We start from the raw sequence: 21,697 nt of genomic DNA on the forward strand, positions 1-21,697 counted from the left end.
TATAGTCTATGTACCCAAAAATGGTACCAATAAAAACTACAGTTCGCCACGCAAAAAACAAGCCCTTATATGGCCGCGTCAATAGAAAAATAAAAAAAGTTATAGCTGTTGAAATATGGAGATGAAAAAATATCAAAAATCGTTTGGTCCTCAACGCCAAAATAGGCCATGTCCTTAAGGGGTTAATATTAATAATTATCCATGTACCTTCTGAATTGTAAAGAACTGTGGAGTATGTTGGCACTATATAAATAGAGATTATTTTAATACTGTCCCTTTAAGATAAAGTATGGTACTCTAAGGTCATATTCAGACAGCTGTACGCAAGTAATGCCTAAAGAATTCGGGCACAACTCGCATCAGACTTCATATTCACACCTGTCCGTGTGCTGTCAGATATTCCAGTTTTACAGATATCATTTGCCTATTGAAGTATATGAGTTATTAAAGTATGAATGCATCAGTAGTCCATCCACATTTGCATATAATATTATTTTCCATTAGGCAAAAATTTGATCCCTTTTTGCCCAGTAGAAAATACCAATGAAAGCAAATCCACATGAAATACTAATGACATACTGTTGCAATATCAACTGCAATATTTCCATATTTCAATCATTTTACAAAATGCTCGCGTGAAAGAGGCTAAAATCAGAGAAAAACCCTTATTGATTGTCTCTATTCAGTCTTCCTCTATTTTGAAATTACAAATACTATTTAGGTTCTGTGCTGGAAGCAAGCGTTAAATTACCAGACTTTGGGCATACCAAATTAAAAGAATTTCACTGTAATTCAATAAGATACTCAAAGATACATGTTTAAGCTTCGCACAATACAATGAAAACATGCAAAACACAATACTATTTATCCTAAATGGCACCCAGAGAACTGGCATCGTTTAACGTTCCTTCTAACACAGTGTCAGATTCTGATGAATTTATAATTACTGAAAAGGTTCTTGAGTCCACCAATCGACCACGAGCTGGTCCAGAACTTCTGCTGGTAGAGGCTCATTGTCTGCTAAATATAATTTGATTGCTTCTTCTTCTTTAGTTAATACCACATCTTCCTATAAGAAAAGGGATACATTACTGCCAATATAGTTTTGTTTCACAATGGATCCAATGAATCCAATTCAATGTAGTGGCCCAGAAAGTATATTCCTGGCCAGCTCCAGAAATGTCATACATGTCATATCTTTTGTAGATGCGCTGTAGAAAGTTGTCTAGTCATTTTTTATGTGTATTGCACAGCTGCAGCAAGTAAGAGGTTAATCTTTGCATGAGACTGGGAGATGCCTGCAATGTATCCATATTTGTCTAGTCACGTGATCTATGTTGTCTATGAGTATGAGTGCTTTGGGTGTGGTAGTCAGTTAGATTCCATTTCTTCTGGGTTCCTGAGTAAGAGTGTCAGCCACATGGGGGTACCTTTAAACCTCATGCGGTGAAGATGGAAGAGGAGGAGCGGTCTCTGAGGATCTATATGCCAGTAACCTTGGAGGAGTGAGAGCCAGAGGAGAGAGAGCGTGAGAGCAGAGAGACCAGGTCTAGACCACAGTGCATAGGTACTATAACCAAGAGTGTCTGTGGATTGTCCCTACCCTTATCCTCCTCGGGAGATTTTCTTGTCCAGGAGCGGTGCCTGTCATATAACTTGGCCTGCAGGACTGGTCTCATCTTGTTTTTTTCCTCCTAGATCTTAAGTCTACTGTTTTGTCTGCACGGCAGTCTTGTATTTTTGTGCCTTTTACTGAGTTCATGTCATGTAAAGTTTTGCCAGGTCCTGACCTTCCCAGGGATCTGAGGTACGCTAAACAAGTCTGCGTCTCATTTATTTACCGCTGAGGGCCATTCCGGTGGATGACGGAACAGTGGCATCACCTGTGACAACCTTGTATCCTGTTCTCATGTTTATTGGCGATCCCTCTCCTAGGGATGTCTGGAAGAGACCCAGCACTGCTCTGGCCGAGGCTACGCATGTCCCTCTGGTAGGGAGCCTGGTAAGTGCCACCATGACAAGTGTCCACTCTACCCTCCCAGCTCCTCAACCTATGCCCTGTGTCCAGAGTCACCCTAAGGGACTCTGCATAACATCTACTGCACAGTCAAAACATGTGGATCACACTAATTTACCTCAGTGCCATTTTCTTTTTTGTTTTTATCTGCATAGCCATTTTCTAATCCAAGCAGCATGGCTTCCTCTTCTGAATCATTCCCAACTCCGTTCTCTTCAAACTCAGGTCCAATCTTCTTCTCTAGCTTGGACAACATGATTTCTTGGAGGCGCTCTTTGAACTGAATGTGGAAAATTTCTAGTTTGCCTGCTAGCCATCTTGAATGAACGGTCTTGCCAGAGCCACTTGTGCCAATAAGAAGCAACCTCAAAGGTGGAGCCTGCAATTTAAAAGCCACATATGATGTCACTCCATATCCATGAAGCATATCTTATCCAACAGAAGTTATAGGAAAAGGCTTTTTTCAGTACTGAATGCTCTTTGTCTAATATACTTAATAAGGTCTATAAAGATCTACCAAACAGCTAAACTGTTCTTTAATTAAAATAATGGGCCACATTTTTCAAGACTGTCTAACAGTAAAACTACATTTGTTGCCTAGAGTAACCAATCAGGGCCCAGCTTTCATTTTTCCACAACAGTTTAAAAATTGAAAGTTGAGTTCTGACATGTTGCTATGGGCAACAAGGACAGTTATATTGATAAATGGCGTTGATAAATCAGACCCTATATTTGCATGAAAATTACACTACTTACTGTTTAACATAAAATGTTTATTATATCCCTTAAATTCTTGCTGTATTACTGTAGAATAAGATCAGGATAGTGTAAGAATACATTAACCCCCTCCTACCCTGTACAAGTCATTATAGAACAGACTATAACAAGTCCAAAACCCAAACATAACTCAGAAACGCTGTTCTAAGACAGATCACAGATTGAAATTATAATCATTAGTAACATAACTGCTTAGGCAATCCTCAAAACAGTGTAAAGATAAAAAAAAGGAAAGGGGGCCCTACCTGGGGAAAAGAAATAAAGAGGGAGATCAAAAATACAAAACACATCACTTTCATCAATTCTAAGAGATTGGAATACAGCTGCATTCTGGAAATGTATCCAGTAGTACCACAATCTAAAGAACTTGTTGTGAAGCAAGGGGATCCTCATTCTTCTGATCTCCTGCATCTTCCACTTCGGCATCACCTGATCAGCAATACTGTGCTCGCTAGAGGCTCCCAGATGAATGAAGCACTGACAGGTCGAAGAATTTGGAGGTGAGTGGGGTCGCTGAAATCAGGTGCACAAATGTAGCTAATTTCCAATCAAATTCTGCACCGACGGTGTGGATTTTGATTATGCGACTATCATGGAAATGCTGCGGATTTTGCAGCAGAATGTTCCGCTGAGTGAAAGCACTAATATCTTTACATGGCGGAATTCATCATTAAAAAATTCCACATGAATTCTGCCTCTAAAATCCACATTAAAGGGGTTGTCCCGCGGCAGCAAGTGGGTCTATACACTTCTGTATGGCCATATTAATGCACTTTGTAATGTACATTGTGCATTAATTATGAGCAATACAGAAGTTATAAGAAGTTTTTCACTTACCTGTTCCGTTGCTAGCGTCCTCGTTTCCATGGAGCCGACTAATTTTCGCCGTCTAATGGCCAAATTAGCCGCGCTTGCGCAGTCCGGGTCTTCTTGTTTTCTCAATGGGGCCGCTCGTGCAGGATGCCGGCTCCGTGTAGCTCCGCCCCGTCACGTGCCGATTCCAGCCAATCAGGAGGCTGGAATCGGCAATGGACCGCACAGAAGCCCTGCGGTCCACCGAGGGTTAAGATCCCGGCGGCCATCTTCAGCAGGTAAGTAAGAAGTCACCGGAGCGCGGGGATTCAGGTAAGCACTCTCCGGTGTTCTTTTTTAACCCCTGCATCGGGGTTGTCTCGCGCCGAACGGGGGGGGGGGGGGTTTGAAAAAAAAAACAAAACCCGTTTCGGCGCGGGACAACCCCTTTAAAATCCCTGTTTTTTAAAAGCAGTTCTTGGCGCAGATCTGCATGCAGAATTTGCCCCATCGGTGGGCAAAATCTGCACATGGAAATCTGATGCGAAAAATTGTGTCAGTCATGTCGCTTCTTCATGTGGAAACACACAGAAATGAGAGTATGGCCAGTGAATTTACAGATTATATACACACCAAACATCAGACCAAAAACTAATCAACATTGATCATTGTAAAAATATGTGAAGGATTACATTGAATTCGTCTGAGTTTTAGAGAGCTGGTTGGGAATTATTTAATATGGTATTCTAAGAGAGGTTAATCCGATAATAGGAAAATGTCAGGTGGAAGATTTCAGGAAGTTACCATCTTTGATATTGTATGCTCTAAACAGCGTTGTAACTGTAGGCTTTATGATGACTTTTTGTGAATCTGAAATGTTTATTGAAAATTCGCAGAGGCAGTCGGTACGTCTATATATTTATATATCAAAGCCTGAAATGTTTATTGAGATATGACCTGTTATTATATGTGAAATTGATTTGTAACTTCAATAAAGAGATTTAAAGGGGTTGTCCCGCGCCGAAACGTTTTGGTTTTTTTTCAATAGCCCCCCCGTTCGGCGCGAGACAAACCCGATGCAGGGGTTTAAAAAAAAAACAAAACGGATAGTACTTATCCGAATCCCCGCGCTCCGGTGACTTCTTACTTACCTTGCGAAGATGGCGGCCGGGATCTTCACCCACGGTGGACCGCAGGTCTTCTCCCATGGTGCACCGAGGGCTCTGTGCGTTCCATTGCCAATTCCAGCCTCCTGATTGGCTGGAATCGGCACACGTGATGGGGCGGAGCTACGAGTAGCAGCTCTCCGACACGAGCGGCCCCATTCAGAAGGGAGAAGACCGGACTGCGCAAGCGCGTCTAATCGGGCGATTAGACGCTGAAATTAGACGGCTCCATGGAGACGAGGACGCTAGCAACGGAACAGGTAAGTGAATAACTTCTGTATGGCTCATAATTAATGCACGATGTACATTACAAAGTGCATTAATATGGCCATACAGAAGTGCTGAACCCCACTTGCTTTCGCGGGACAACCCCTTTAATAAAAAAATAAATAATAAATAATATGTGAATGATTGTGTCAATTCACCCCTGCATCTCCAATAAAAAAGGACAAAAAGGCAGGCGAGTAGTTTGGAGGACATTCTATAAAACTGTGAATAAATTTTTTAAACCAGCCTCCTGCTTAGCGATAGAGGATTTGTGCATTGGCTTCTTGCACACGGATGATTTTAAAGTTGCGCCTGATATTCTTGGGTGCAACTTGCATGAGGACATCCCATCTGTGTGCTGTCCGATGAACGGGACCCCATACATGTGCTATTTTCGTTCAAGAATCAAAACAAAAATAGGACATGCTGTGATTTTTTTTTTTTTTTACTCGAACTCTGTCAGAGTAAAAAAAAAAGCCGATGTGCATACATCCATTCACATGAATGGGTGCTATTTCTCTTGTATCTGTTGAACAATTTTTCAGTTGAAAAATCAGACAGAAATGTCATCTATGTACAAGTAGCCTAAATGTATATACATGTTTTCATCTGTCCAGCTGAGAAAAAGATGTGCAGATCTCTCTCCCAACATTGTATGTAAGATGGCATTGGGAAAATCAACATCCCATAAAGACAAGACAGTGCATAGGTGCTCAAAAACGGTTTCAACATGATACTAATGAGAGGACAGAGAGAGATGTGAGGAAATGTTGGATTTGCATTAATGGGAATGTTTAGGCATCGGACAGCTGAGGTTTTGTGTAGACATCCAGTTCTCATTCTGCATGTAATAGTGGGCCCAAAATAACCAAAATGGGCAGTTTTCTATGTTGGATGGCAATGACTGTTCCCCAGCATGGGAAACAGTGGAGATTAAAAAGAGAAGTTATCTGCCCTAGGGAAGATAATGGAAAGTACCTTCAGGGGTGTGCATAAGGGTTTGTTTATCCATCATTGAGATTGGGGTGGGGAGGAATGTCTGCTCTACAGTCACCTATTGCTTAATGTCCCTATATCTACAGCGGTCGATTATCTGCAACAACCATAATGATGTGAAATCTGGGAACCCAATGTCCCCAATATGTAGGCAGTGAAAAAGAATGGAATGTGGAAAATAAGCGGCTTTCCCTGCCTATATGAATTGTCAGCATGGAGAGGAACGTCCTAAAAATTGGGGGAATGTGGATAGGCAGCACAGACGATCCGGGGGAGAATCATAATTTTAAATGTAGATCAGACAGGGTTGCCCCTTGTCCCCCTCCCTATATATTCAAGTGATGGAGACTTTGGCAAATGCCCTCAGAGCGAACGCTGATATCAGGGGAATTCGTACAGGACCATTAGAACAGAAATTGGCGCTCTTTGCAGATGACCTCTTCATGTTTGTATCTAATCCTAGGATGGCATTCCCCCCGATCTTGAAAGGGTTTTAGAGGTTTGATAGATTATTCAATTTTAAAGTCAGCGTTTGCAAGTCAGAAATTCTAAACATTACCGTACCGAACACTGTAGTCGAGTCGCTAAGGTCCTCCTTTTCCCTCCAATGGAAGGAGGATAGTATTAAATACTTAGGAATTATTATGGCTAACCTGGAGCTGTTGTTTTCAAACAACTATTGACCCCTTATGTGAGCCATAGAGGAGGACTTAGCTAGATGGAAGGGACTGTCTATCTCGTAGTTCGGGAGGATGAATGTAATCAAAACAAATGTCCTTCCCAAGTTTCTCTATCTCGTTCAAACGATTAATTACCAATAAATTACCGGGCTCCTGACACACTGGCTAAAAAGAGGAATCCACAACTAACCTAAAAATCAAGGGGATGCGAGCCTCCCCAATTTTACATCATACTACAAAGCTGCATTGAGCAAGTGTGTTTTGGACTTGATCCATAATGGCCAACAAAAATTATGGGTAGAAACCGAACAAATATCCGCGCCTTGCCAAGTGGCGGGAGCTCCCTGGTTACCGGGTAGGAGAGGAGCCCGGGGACTGGAGCTGTCCCAATTTATAGGGAGTCTCCTTGAGACATGGGGTGGATACGCCTCCAGAATGCACCTGATTTCTAGGCCAGGACCCCTAAGACCTTTCATGGATAATCTGGACTTACCAATGTTTTTCAGAGGTGGTCCTTTATTAGACAGACTGGAGAGCTCAGTTCCGAGAGTGAGGGACCTCATATCGAGAACGGGTCTTAGGCTATTGGGGAATCTGTTGGAGCAGGGGGGCCCTCTCAAGGAAGCTTGGTTTCAATACCTTCAAGTTGCACATTATATCAATTCCTTAGGGGAGTCTGGCAGATTGCTGACCACACTCACCCTATTCGAGAATCTAAGCCTGTCACCCAATGGGGGAGCTTGCAAGATCTCATCCTTGCATTATCTAATTTTGGAGGGAGAGTCACAAGAGGAAGATCTGACTTATATAAAGGATAAAAGGATGGGGGAAGGACATGGATCGGGAACTACCGGAAGGGTCTTGGTCCAAAGCTTTTATCCTTACACATGTCAGTGTTGGGAAAAATCCAGGAGCTTAATTTTAAAATCCTCACCCAGTGGTATAGAACCCCAATGCAATTGGCCAGGATCTTCCGCCAGCACTCGGATACATGCTGGAGATGTAACAGGGATGTGGGCACTCATATACACTTATGGTGGTCATGCCCATTGATTTCAGATCGCCGGAAGGAGGTGAACATGCTCAATAATGAGGTTAGCAGGAACACGATTCAGTTCTCACCAGAAATTGCGATCCTGGAGGTGCATGAGTATGTGGAGCAGAATGCCGAGATGTAATGGGGGGGGGGGGGTCAATGAGGGGACAGCCCTGGAGTTAGTGGTATAGGACACCTTTAAGACTTACTAGGGGGTCCTTCACATCTGCCATAGCCAAACATAGAAGTTCCCTGCAGGCCATCCGACTGGACTTGGAGCACTGCCTTGACTCAGCAGAGGCTAAATATATAACGGATCCCTCCCCAGAAACTTCCGTAGTTCTTAATGACCTACGGCGGGAATACAAACTGCTACTTATTGAATATATAAAAAAGAAACTTCTTTACTCCCGTGACCAAGTTTTTGACCAGGGCGACAAAAACAGCAACCGGTTGGCCTACTTGGCCAGAGAGGATCAGTCACTACCACCAATTACAGCAGTGTGGTATGGCTCAGGTGCCCTAATAAGTGACCCTAAACTAGTTAACCAAGCATTTGCTCAATATTATAGAGATCTATATACTTCCAAACTACGATGTTCTGATGAACAGCTTACAGCTTATCTCGATGATATTCCCTTCCCTACGTTGAGCTGGGATATGGCACTCTCTAGGTAGGTTTCACTGAGTATAGAGGAAATAACGGAGACCATTAAGTTGCTCCCTGAGAGGAAGTCACCAGGGGTAGTCAGGCTCCCTGGGTAATGGTATAAAAAGAATGTGGAACTCTTGGCTCCTCAACTCATAACACTGTATATAACTATCTCGCAGGGGGCTCTGCCGGATACCATGTGCAAGGCCTTAATTGTCATGATCCATAAAACTGGAAAGGACCCTAAGGACTACGGCTCTTACCGCCCCATTTCACTCCTTAATAGCGACGTTAAAATCTTTGCAAAAATATTGGTGGCACGTATAAACTCAGTCCTTGGGGAGATCATACATGCTGACCAGTCTGGTTTCATGCCTGGAAAAAGCACATACGTGAACTTAAGGCGACTTTTCAACCATTTGTTGTATGAGCACACTAACTCTCGGAAACACATCTTGGCATTAATATACCGGGCAAAGGCCTTCGATTTCGTAGAGTGGAAATACTAGTGAGCAGCGATGTGGTAGTTTGGCTTCGGGCCCTCACCTTTTTTGCCCTTGCTGTAGAGCTTCTCCTGCGATCCAGGTCCGAACATCGACGACAGTAAACAGGTTTAAATCGAGTAACTATTAAGAGCGCATATGCGAATGACATCCTTCTCTTTCTCCAGGACCCGGAGTCTTCTCTTGCCTCTGCACTAGCCATCTTTGACACACTTGGCCTGCACTTTGGTATTAGGGTTAATTGGGACAAAACCCACCTACTTGCAGTGGACCCTGCAGCGGCTGGGCTTTCTCTGCGCGCCCCGCTGAGTTTGACCACTCAGACAACTTATTTGGGCATAAAGGTGTCAGTGGAGAGCTGTACTTTTTATGACTTTAATCTAGTCCCCCTTATGAGCTGGGCTGAGGAGATGGCGGTGCACTGGGCCTCTCTCCCGTTAGCCTTAGTGGGCAGAACAAATTTGCTAAAATTTCACGGGATCGTACTATGCATTTTGTGGAGGGGCACCCTGCCCAGGATTAAATTGCCCAGTGGAATAACCTGAATGTGCCGCACTTGCAACGTTTTCCGAAGTCTGATTTTTTGAGACGTCGGGGTGTTAATGTCTTCTCTGACACAGCCATTGAGGGTACCTTCCTGCATCTGCAGATAACTGATGATTATGATTTTGTGTTTCTGTATTTATGCAACGTGATGTACCATTGAGATGGGCACCTGCGGTGGCAGCTGCCTCTGTTTGTTTGCTAATTATGCTGGCTAAATAAAAGTTCCTTAAAAAAAAAAAAGAAATGCCATTCCTTTAAGTGATACCGGGCTCAATCACTCTTAAATTTCTTCCTAACAGCAATGAGATAAATTATCGCCACAAAATGGAGATCCGTCACACCTCCCACGAGGTTGAAGTGGCTAGAGGCTATGGATAATCTTAAATATATGGAAGAGTTGTGCACGGGAGCCAAAAACAAACTTACTAAACACTCTGGGCAACTTGGGTTCAGTTCCGCTCTTCTCCTAGAGCAGAGTCCTTGCTTCATAATGGTGTTTAAACATCATAATCGTCGGTCTGTGTTTCAAAGCCTCATTTAAGAAACTTCTAACTTTGTTGTTTGGGGATGGGTTCACACTGGGTAGTCCCCCCCCCCCCCCCCCTCCTTTCCACACTCCTCCCATCCCCAGGATATAATTATCCTCTTTCTAACTGTCACCTTCATCTGCTATTTTTTGTTTTCGTTTTGTTCTCACCTTAGGCATTTATTTTCCTTTCTGAATTACTCCCTCCCTTTAAGGTAGGAGCTAGCTTTATTTGGTTCTTGTTTCTCACCGGAGAGATAGGGCTTAAAACCATTACCCCATCTGGTACTGGTGCATCTTGTTTCCACTGGAAGAAAGGTGGAGACATTGGTTGGCCGAGTTGAGTTACAGTGTCACGCCCCCAAGAGTGTATTGACTGCTCCCCGCACACATCATATCACATTCCGCCTCTCCAGGCTGTCAGCATCTCTTGTGTCCAGTTTCCAGCTGCTCTTAGCACAGCATGTGAGGTCCCAGCTGCTGTCACAGTAGCGCCCATGTAGCAGCATCTCTCCTTCGGCCTCCTGGCACTGTTGCCAGCGTTCTCCCAACATCTCCCCTGGCGTCTTGTGTCATTTTCCCAGCCTCTCACCCTTCTTCCTGTCCCACCTCGAGTGCATTAAGTCTCCCCACAGCCTTCCTATCTGCGGCCACGCTGTCACATCGTTGGATGTATTGAGAGGGCGGTGCTCAAGCCAGCGCCACTATCAATGTATCTAAGCGCTCTGGTCACCCGCTGTCACTCTCCCCATCAGCCACGCATCTCCTCTATGTCTGCAGCGCCGATGCTGAAGCCCGGGTCCGCTCTCCCGCCGACACAGAAGCCGGATCTGCTCTCCTTTTCCCGGTCTCACGAGCACTGTCATCTGCAGACTTAGTCTTCAGCTGCCGATAAGCTAGCCAATCAGTTGACCATAACTCCACCTGGGTATACCCATGTCTCCACCCACACTTCCGGTGGAGACAAGATGCACCAGTACCACACCATCTTGTGTACACGCTATTGACTAGATAAAGACTGGATTTCTTAGTTGCTATATCTCACTAAGGTCCCCTGCACACGGGCGGAAATTCCACGGTGGGATTTCATGCAGAATTTCCGCCCATGCCCGCCTGCCTAGGATTGCATTACAAAACGCAATCCTATGCACAAAGCTGACAAATCGCTGCATGTTCTATTTTTGTGCAGGTCTCACAGGGGCCTGCACAGAAATGTCAGTAAAGACACGCCGGCTCTGCTCTGCGCATGCGCCGGCTGGGCAGCAGCCGGCACATAACAGAGCTTCGGAGACGCCGGGAGCGGGTGAGCCGCAGGTTACTGCAGGGGTATGGGTTGGCATCCCGCTGCGAGAATTCTCGCAGCAGGATCCGACCCAGCTGTCTGCAGGCGGCCTTAATTTTATAAGGATTTGTTTTGCATTATGTTTGCGACAGTATATGATTGAACCAGTGATTTTTGGCATTTGTTATAATAACAATAAAATATTTTTGAACCATAAATGTAGAGCACCTCTTAAACAATGCCTGCACCATGTTGATAAATCTATGGTATGCTGCTTGGGAAAAAGAGCATTGCACTGCTCTCCAGGTTGATAAATCTCTGAATGTTACTATATTAGTTGTTTTTAGTAACTCTGATTTGGAAACGTTTTAGGATTTACCGGGTGTGTTAATACTATACAGTCTTTTATCCCCCCTCTAAAAAAAAGGGACAGAAAAAAAAGAACACAAAACATTCGCTTCCCAAGTTTTGTTGCAACTCTTGCACAAATATAAGAACATTACTTGTAATGGTTCTTCATAAGCAACATAGTTCTGAGGATTCTCAAGAAACTTCTTTCTTGCTTCAGAATTAGAGCAGTGGTAAGTCTTCTCTCTGTATATTGCTGCATAATCCACTTGTCCTGGGTGAAGCATATTCTTATCTTTTAAAGCCACTGGGCAAAAGTGCTTAGAGTCTCCGTAATGTTTCTTTTTATCATTGTCATCCTATAGTAAGCAAAATGGCATGCTTTTATTTTTGTTTTTACCGCAATAAAAAGCAATGACATGCACATAAAAGCAAGGAAGTGTCCTGTTACAGACTATCGACACATTTTATAATCTACCAATACTTCAAGTCAGGGAACAGAAACTTTCAATACGAAATTTGTCATTGAATAGTACAGTGATAAAATTAGCAATCTATATTATTACCAATTCTCTAGTATATCGTTAGTCATATTGTGCAGGAGAGATATCTGAAAACAGAACACGTGGGGAAGTTAAAACTCAATTTCTCGATTTTCTATTAGCCAGTTATAGATCACTATCTGTAGTGGTCTATAGATTGCAAATGGGACACATGAAAAAAAAAAAAATCACAAAGCAATAAGGCCCCTTTTTACACGGGATGACTGTCAAGCGCTTTAGTGCCCGACAATTGTTCCAACTATCATCACTCACTGAATGGAGTGCAATGGAGATCTCTTCCGGCTGCCCTCCTTCATTCAGAGTAAACAAACAGTTGTTCATAGACGACTGACTGCCTCTTTATATGTGCTGATTGTTGGCAAGCTCCTATACCTGCATAACCGAATACGCTTACAAACTATCATTTTTCGCTCAATCATTGGCTGCGTTTACACTGAATGATTATCGTTTAGTTTTGTATGATCCTGAACGATACTCATTTCATATAAAACACAATAAAAGTGATCAAAAAAGCCATATGTACCGAAAAATGGTACCAATAAAAACTACAGCTCATCTTGCAAAAAAAAGTCTTGACAGAGCTCAGTCCATAGAAAAATAAAAGACTTATAGGACTTTGAAGGCAGAGATATAGGAAAAAAATTATAATTTCCAAAAAGAGGATTTTTTACTCACCGTAAAATCTCTTTCTCGTCTCGTCATTGGGGGACACAGCAAAGACCGTGGGATATAGCTTCTGCCACTAGGAGGCGACACTAAGTACAAAAAAGTTAGCTCCGCCCTCTGGCTATATCCCTCCTGCCGACAGCAGGCTAATCAGTTTGTCATGCCAGCAGTTGGAATAGCCATGCAGGAACAAAGAGACAACAATAGTTAGTCATATGACACGTTAACAAAAAATTTCACTGTAATGAAAAACACGCAGCACTATGTGCGACTTACAGAATCCGGAGTCCGACCAGGACCACCACCGTGTCATATACAGAAAGAGGGGTGGGTGCTGTGTCCCCCAATGACGAGACGAGAAAGAGATTTTACGGTGAGTAAAAAATCCTCTTTTCTCGCTCGTGTCATTGGGGTACACAGCAAAGACCATGGGACGTCCCACAGCCTTCCCCGAGGGTGGGTACAAATAAATCAAAACGCATGCGGTCAGTTTACAGCCGTCTGTAAAACCTTTCGACCCAGCGAAGCGTCGGCTGACGCGAACGTATGTATTTGATAAAATTTAGGAAAAAGACAGCAGCGGTCGCAACACCACCTTATCCTGGTGAAAAAACCGTAAAAGGTGGTTTTGCCGAGAGCACCGCAATCTCCGAAACCCTACGAAGGGAGGTAACCGCCACCAGGAAAGCGACCTTCCAGGACAGCAAGCGCCACAGTACTTTCGCTAATGGCTCCCCTGAGAGAGTAGATCCTCTCGTAGGGGTAATCGCCAGGGCGCGTCTGCTAACATGTCCATGAGCTCAGAGTTCCGCGTTCTTCGCGGCCACTCTGGGCTATGAGAATCATTGGTAGCCCTTCCTTCCTGATCCTCCTGAGCATCCGAGGAAAGAAAGGAATTGGTGCACCCCCAGCCCGTCATGCTGGCGACTGTAGCCAGCACCTACCACTGCAGGGGCAGGAACAACCTGCCCTGCTGGATGCGTGGCGAGTCCAACCACCACTGGAGTGACAGCTGAACTCCTGGTGGAAACCTTATCTTCCCCTCGAGGGATCGCGCTAACCTGTCCCACCTTGAGAGTATCGCCCACTGCAAGGGGCGGGAGTGGAACAGGGCAGAAGGAATTGCCTCGAAAGACAATACCATCAGCTTCTTTAGGTCCAGAATCGGACGGACGGAGCCGTCTTTTTTTTTTTTTTGGGGGGGGGGGTTCTGGACTGAAAGAAGCGGTCATGCGGTTGTGAGTGGAACTCCATCGCATAGCCCCTGGACACGACCTCCTGTACCCAGGTGTCTGAGATGAGCTTGTCTAGCTTGGCGCCGAAAAGACGAGATCCTACAAAGGGCATACTGATTAACGACCCCTTGGAGGAAGCATCCGCATCCCACGATTTTAACCATAGGGACCGGCGAGTCGCCACCGATGCCGCGGAGGCTCGGGCCGCCAGCCTGGCTGTATCCATAGAGGCCTCACAGAGAACATGCCTGCTTGTTCAATCTGGCGTGTAATGCCCACCAGATCCTCGGTTGACGCCCCTTCGACGATTCCTTCCCGTAACCGTTTTGCCCAGTCAGTAACAGCCTGACCCAGGACGAGGCAAACACAGGCCTAAAAGCTGACCCTGCCGCCTCAAAAACGGTCTTTGCGAAGGCCTCGACTCCTCAATCCTTGGGATCGCTGAGGGAGGAGGACTCTGCCGTGGGTAGCACGGTATGCTTAGCCAGGCGCGAAATGGGCGGATCCACTAGCGGTGGGACCGACCACTTCCCGTCCAAGTAACCCATCTTGGAAAGACGCTTATTCGGTGCCTTCCACTCCTTAGATAGGACCTTGTCAAAGTCCTCATGAGGAGGAAAGGTTTTTGGAGAGCGTCTAGGCTGCCTGAAAGAAAACGATATCCCAGATGCCTGTGGTTCCTGTTCCGTGAGCTGAAAAGTGTCACGCACCGCAACCACTAAGCTCTCCACCATTGCCGAAATTTTTGGGACCTGATCCTCCTCCACGACAGAGCCTGAGGAGGATTCAGACCATTCCTCTTCCGAACCAACTTCTGCCAACAGGCGCCGTGACCTAGTACCAGAAGAGCGCAAAAGTGAGGAGGAGGATGGTGACCGGGAGGGCCGCCGGGAGTCCGAAGGCCTGACCCGTTTTCGTCTACGGCCGCGCTCCTCACGCGGACTGGAGGCGTTCTGCGCTAATCTTTCCAAAATTGCGCCAGATGCCCGAGAGAGGTCAGACACGGCCAGTCACAAGGAGCGGGCCCACTCCGGCTCGCCACAGCTGGGGGCTGAACTGCGGGGGGGATGGGTGCCCTGCACAGCCGCCTGTTTCGCAGGGGGACAATCTCTAGAAAAGGGCTCAGCCTGTCCGCATGCGAACTTTAGGTTACAGCGTGAGCAAGCAAAGTGCGTTACTCTTGCTGTCCCTGGTCCAGCCTCCAGGGCTCTGGGGTCGGACATGGTGCTGGGATTTCACCGGGCAAAGAACAGTGCGAGCTATCCTCTGCTATGCCAACCACCGGCAGGAGGGATACGCAGTGAAAGAGGGCAGCTAGCCGCCAGGCAGAGCTTACCCAGGTCCTTGCCGAGGTCCGAAGAGGTCCGGGGAGCCGCTGGGTTGGGAGACTGCAGGTGCTGAAGGGCTTTCTTTCCTGGAGCTTGAGCTGTACAGCGTATAAGCTGAGCAGAAAAGGGCAGCAAGGAGTGGAGCAGCAGGGCGGTCCCCAATAGGCTGCTTCTCTGATGTCATCCCCCCTTCACCTGTGCTGAGGGAGGAAGGGGGGAGGGGCAGGGGCGGCGTGCATTGCCGATGAGTCCACGCCCCCTGCACGGAGTCATTGAGGGCGTGGGGCGTGGCCACACCCATCCACGGAGGTATTGCCGCTAAGCCACGCCCCTCGCGTCACTGGGGGTGTGGCCACGCCCCCTCCAATTCCGCCGTTGCCGCGCCCGGGGCTGCAGTGCAGCCCTCTCCATTGAGCCCCCACATCGCAGGAACTCCTGCTGGGAGCCCCTGCAGGGAGCCAGAAGGCCAGGGCATACTGAAAGCTGTTGCCCTGAAGTACCATGCCCGCGAGGCCACGCCCCCACCGCCGGCTTGTGCCTGGAACCAGCGCCCTGAATATCAGGTGAGCCCATACCTCCACGGTGAACTCACCTGCCCACCCCCACCCCGCCTGCAAGCTCAAGGGGAGCCGAATGCAGGAATGCCCCAGCAAATAATGCCCTTCGCTGCCACAGCCATGCATAGCGTATACTACTCCCGATAAAAAGGAGTCTGTCCGCCTGCGCCAATCCCTGCGCCTCGCTGCAGCCCACAAGGTACGCGTGCAAAAAGCGACATACTGGGAGAGCCAGGAAGGGGGGAGGGAGAGGGGGGGGGGGATGTTGCAAGCGCATACTTACCTCCTGCGTCCTTGCTGGAAGAAAAAGCGGCTCCCCAGTTCCAGCAGCCTACCCCTATAACATCGCCTGCCCGTGGGAAGGGGATGCGGACCTCTGCACCAAACATGGGGGGGGCTCTCGCTGGCGGGCCACATGCAGATATATATGATCCGGATGTGCCACCTTTTCTTCTGAGGCAGGCCGGGCAAGAAGCAACCTGGACAAACCCGAGGTTGTTCGCCCTCCTCTCCGTTCGGGTTTGATGGGGAGCGTCCTGCCTCTCCGTCTAACCCTGGCCCTTAAAGCAGCCCTAACGGGCACGACCGTCCTCCTACGAGACACTAAGCTAAAAACTGATTAGCCTGCTGTCGGCAGGAGGGATATAGCCAGAGGGCGGAGCTAACTTTTTTGTACTTAGTGTCGCCTCCTAGTGGCAGAAGCTATATCCCACGGTCTTTGCTGTGTACCCCAATGACACGAGCGAGAAAAAGTGTTTTTATTGCGGAAAAGTGGAAAAACTAAAAAAAAATAAAAAAATAGCAACGTTGGTATTGTTGTAACCGTACTGACCCGCAGAAAAATATATTGTGTCATTTAAGCTGCATGAATAACACTAAAAAAAGACAAAAAAAGTCTATGGCAGAATTGATGCGTTTTCTCTCCCTGCCATCATAAAAAAATTATTAAAAGTTTTACAATATAGTCTATATACCCAAAAATGGCACCAATAAAAACTACAGTTCGCCACGCAAAAAACAAGCCCTTATAAGGCTGTGTCGATGGAAAAATAAAAAAGATATAGCTTTTTAAAAATGGAGATGAAAATCCGCCAAAAATCGTTGCGTCCTTAAGACCAAAATAGGCCATGTCATTAAGGGGTTAATGTGACTGTTAAGTGGTTAAAATTACAAATGCTAGATAGCTGTCATTTTGAACTGATCACATTGCAAAACTAGGCAATTATTCTAACAATACATTAGGGAACTTCTAAAAATGGGGGTGTTTATTGAAGTAACATCAAAAAAGTGTCACTTCTTTTACTGAATTAATACATCTTACACTGCTTCTGGAAGAGACACACAATTCTAGTAATTAGTAATGCAAGAAAGGCATTGCAGCTATGAAATCTGAGGTGACTCAACCCATGGCAGCTCCCCATCACAGGAGAAATGGTAAGGAATGAGAATGTCCACTGGTAGCCATTGGTTATTGTGCAAGTATATGCAATACACTGCCAATTGACAGACAAATCAATGTCCTGAATTAGTGCTGCACCCTGCAAAAGTTCTAAGTTTACCAGTTCTTGAAATCAGTCCTACTTAGAGACTGCACAATTTCAATAAATGAACTGTGATTAGAGACCTTTTTAACATACTGTACATTCAGAGGCCACCTACTTCTTCTGCCTCTTCCTCCTCCTCTTCTTTGCCTTCCTCTTCTTCCTCTCCAGCTTCCAGTTCTGCCTGTATGTCTTCAGCTTCTTCATCTATGTCCTGGGACGTTACTTCCCATCCCTGATACTGGAATGGTCCTAAGGTAACACATGTAAAACACACACAATTTGAATAAAGTACAAAAAACTTAAATATACACTCATTGTCAAAAACATTAAGCACCTAGGAGGAGTTGTTAGAATTGAATGAAACTTTCTCTGTGTGATTGTAACGTTGATATAAGTAAGTGATTACAATATCAGAGCAGGAGGAGAATTTATTGTGAAAGACTGAACACTTGAAGGGAGGCTCTATTACACTCTTGGTTCACTTGTAGCTTTGATGCAAGATGTGATATGGACAGGCATAGAGATCATGCAATCGCATAGGATGTCAAAGTTGGCATCCCAGATGGTTCAATACATGTTCTATTGGCAATAAATCTGGTTACCGGGCAAGCCATGCTTGCTGTGTGCGGCCAGGCATTTTTCTGCTGAAAAATGTCCCCTGGAAGTCGCCATGAGAGGGACACATGTGGCTGCAGGATGTCCTGAACATAATTGCTAAGCTGTCATTGTCCCTCATTCCACTATTAGGGGTAACTGACTATCATTTGCGAAGGCCCACCAGATGATTACACCAGCAGTGTGGGCAGAGTGCTGCTCCACAGCAAAGGCAGGATTGAGGCGCTCACCGCTAGGTCTTCAGACACGAACGCGGCCATCGTCACTGCCCAAACTAAACCTGGATTTGTGGCTGAAGACAACCCAGTTTCACTGTGTAGCAGTCCAGTTTCATCGTTCACTACACCGCTACACACAGAGGGGACGTTGGGTAGGTGTCAAGGGCAATACACATAATCGGCGTCGCAAAACCTGAATGCCCTTCCTGTAATGATGGTGCCACCTGTCTCTGGATGGCAGACACTGATACAATTGGAGCTGCTCGTGTTTGTCAAATGATCAGATGATCCTCTCTACTGGTGGTCTTTTGAGGGTGTCCTGAGCCTGGTCACCTTGTGTGTGTGCCCTCACACTTCCACTGATCCCAACACCTTCTAACAATCTGGTCAGAACAGTGATGGGTAATTCATCGATACGCCCATCCAGCTTCTCGCATTCCAGTGATGCACCACCTCTCGAACTGTGATCAAAATACTCTTTGCTTGTGCCATAGTGGCATGTCTTGTGGTCAACAAGCTATACACAAGTGGAAAAAGAGGTTCACTACACATAAGTAGCCTCTAGGAGTCTGTTTTTAGGCCAAGAGTGAAACTACTTTTAGATCCTCAGGTGGTAAGACCTACTAATCGAATCATACCACAACTGTAATCATTTGCACATCTATCCAGGATGTAACTACATACCGAGTTTTGTAGCAAAAGGACAAATCCTTCTAGGTACTTTTTTTTTTTCTTTTTACAAAGAGTGTACATTATGACATGTAGGGTTTCATAACTGGGACTTCCACATATATTTCTTTTGGAAAACTGCTGTTAAATTTGGTCCTCAAGCGTTCATCTCAGGCGCTGTGGCTGTAAAACTGATACTTCTCTAGCACCTCTAGGTAAAAGCCTTCTTATGATCAGATTTTTTAGCATGAAGATCAAACCTGCTGATACAGTAGTCTACAAGCATACTAAAGGTATATGTGTATGACATAACATACTATCACACTAAGCTAACAGAAAACCTAGGGGGAAAAGTCCTTTTGAAGCATCTGTCTTTGGCGCTAACTGCTGCACATGCATATTATCATACAGCATCTACGACCATATAACTAAATCGGTAACAACTGGCAAAAAAAATTAAAGTCATTGGTCTGTTATGACTAATTAGACAAATATGGTAATGATAATTCATGATCATTAGCTTAAAGGGGTTGTCCGAGATAAAAAAAAAAAAAATGAAAAAAACCCCCAAAAAACAGGTCCCCCATGGCAGAAAACAACAATCTTATTGTTATTTTCACATGGGCTAGTGAGAACCAGGCCCACACGAACGTTACACGGATAGGGAACACCAGGTGAAACAACCACTGATTAACACCTCTCCCTATCGTCTACAAAGAAAGATGACCAAGAACCTACCTTAGCGGGGACATCGCCCCAATAAGGGGCGGCCCAGTGGTCTTTGGATCTGGGCCCTTGCTGCCCCTAGGAACCCACGTACCCAGGCTAGGACGAATACACATGCCACCACTGACAGGGACAACTGGACAGGATAAGAAGACACACAGCGCCAAAATCACACCATACAGCAGCCAATATGCAAACACTAGTAGCAGATGTTAATGCTATAAATGCCAAGTATTTGTTGACATTTTGGCCAAAATACATAAAGCTAGCTGACCACGTCACGGCTCCTGGGAATACCACTAGTCCCCAAACTCACTAGGAGTCCAAACCAAACAAAACCACAAGACACAAACCTTTCTTGCAGCCACCACACATAGAACCTGCTCACACAACACAGAGAGAGAGATGAGAACAGAGAAAGCTGAACATACCCACGCCTGGGAAAACAGCTTTTATGTGTACTGACCTAGGGTGATTAGCTGACTGGAGACACACACACGCCCAGCCAGCACAATCTCCCCCCACCGGAGCAGGAAAGCTCCAGAGAACCTGTAATACAACAGATCTCAGGAGACAGAAGTGATGCTTATGCTCACCAATCCCAGGGCCCCGCACTTTTCCCGCCGACAGCTCTGGGTTTACCTGTGACGTTACTGTTTATAGGCTACAGCCACCTGTGTACAGGATGTCACAGGCTTCTATCCAATCACAGAGCCCAACACTTGAATTGCTTCAGTCTGTGATTGGCTGTAGCAGCCTGTGACATCCACAGGTTGCTGCAGCCTATAAACAGTATGTCACAGGCAAGACCAGGAACTGTTGGCAGGGAAAGTGTGGGGAAACTGGGATTGGTGAATATAACCTTATTTGCCATTTTCTGCCATGGGGAACTTTTTTAAAAAAATGTTTAAATTATCTTGGACAACCCCTTTAGCCTTTACATGGGAACGTTTATTTTGTGTTAGTTTATAACATATTTTTATAGTATCTCAAGAGCTCATTAAATGTTTATCAGATAATATTTAATGCAGGTCTTGCAAATTATTTTTCATGTATTGAGACTTATTAAAGGCTAACTACACTTGCACAAAACTTCTAATATAACATACTGACATGTCAGATGTCTTAATCGATAGAGGTTTGGGTGCCAAGACACCATCTGACACTAAAAGGAAGGGGCTGAAGTAATCATCCGAGTGCTGTGCCTCATCTGTTTTATTCGGTTCTTCTTGGAGTAGTGTACAGTCTCAATAGAAAGTCTGTAAGTCCATACATCAATCGCTAGGCATAGCCCTCAACTGATCGCTTCTGCCCAATTGTTTTAAACATTGGTAAAGGTCTCAGCACCTGAATTTCGCCAATCTAAACTTCTTTCTTGTCAACATAACAGGTTTTCTAAAAGTTTAGTTACTGTAAGAGGTTTAGCTTCCATAATTACAGCCACAATCCCCAAGTACAGTCACAAACTCACTTTCCATAGATGTCACCACCTCTTGTAGAAGCTTTTCTGGTTCTTTATCAGCTACTTCCAGAAAAGTGACATTAACTAGATTTGGGTCAGTGAACATTGGCTCCAACAATTGCCACTCTTCGTTAAATGTCTGTATGAGCTGCTTCAATGGTTCTATCTCAGGCACCTCTGGATATCCTCCTTTTGGAACTTCAGGTAAAACAATTTCTAGGAAGAAATTAAAAATTCACATTGTAATTAAGATGCAACAAACAATATAGATACAAAAATGGAGAACTACCTAATATAACTTCAGTAATCTGCTGCATATACTATCTGTTGTTGTGCTATTGTAAGAGAGGCCATACGGCACATTTACTGACCAGGAAGCGCTGCAGGAGAACTTCAAGCAACTGCCAGGGAGCTTCAGGGGAGATGATGGCCGGAGATGACAGTGCCTGAGAGGTGATGTATTCCTTTTTTATTTTTTTTTATGTAGCTAGGGCTTAGTTTAGGGCTTTTACAGTAGGATTTCCTA

General features: G+C 45.3%; 1 protein-coding gene across 4 annotated transcripts in view; it reads right to left on the minus strand.

Moving 5' to 3' along the window:
- Window positions 1-21,697, minus strand: part of AK9 (adenylate kinase 9) — a 165,503-nt gene that overhangs the window by 44,889 nt on the left and 98,917 nt on the right. For 3 of the 4 annotated variants that reach the window (XM_066607687.1, XM_066607671.1, XM_066607680.1), the window contains exons 20-24: window positions 21,181-21,387; window positions 17,597-17,730; window positions 11,744-11,947; window positions 2,136-2,396; window positions 948-1,069 (exon numbers count right to left, since the gene is read on the minus strand). In XM_066607687.1, the coding sequence (XP_066463784.1) occupies window positions 948-1,069; window positions 2,136-2,396; window positions 11,744-11,947; window positions 17,597-17,730; window positions 21,181-21,387 (928 nt within the window). Of the gene's footprint in view, window positions 1-886; window positions 1,070-2,135; window positions 2,397-11,743; window positions 11,948-17,596; window positions 17,731-21,180; window positions 21,388-21,697 lie in introns of those variants that run through there. The other variant, XM_066607696.1, reaches the window with a different exon arrangement.

This window comes from Eleutherodactylus coqui, chromosome 1 (genome assembly GCF_035609145.1).
Source record: "Eleutherodactylus coqui strain aEleCoq1 chromosome 1, aEleCoq1.hap1, whole genome shotgun sequence".
In the NCBI taxonomy this organism is placed as follows: Eukaryota; Metazoa; Chordata; class Amphibia; order Anura; family Eleutherodactylidae; genus Eleutherodactylus; species Eleutherodactylus coqui.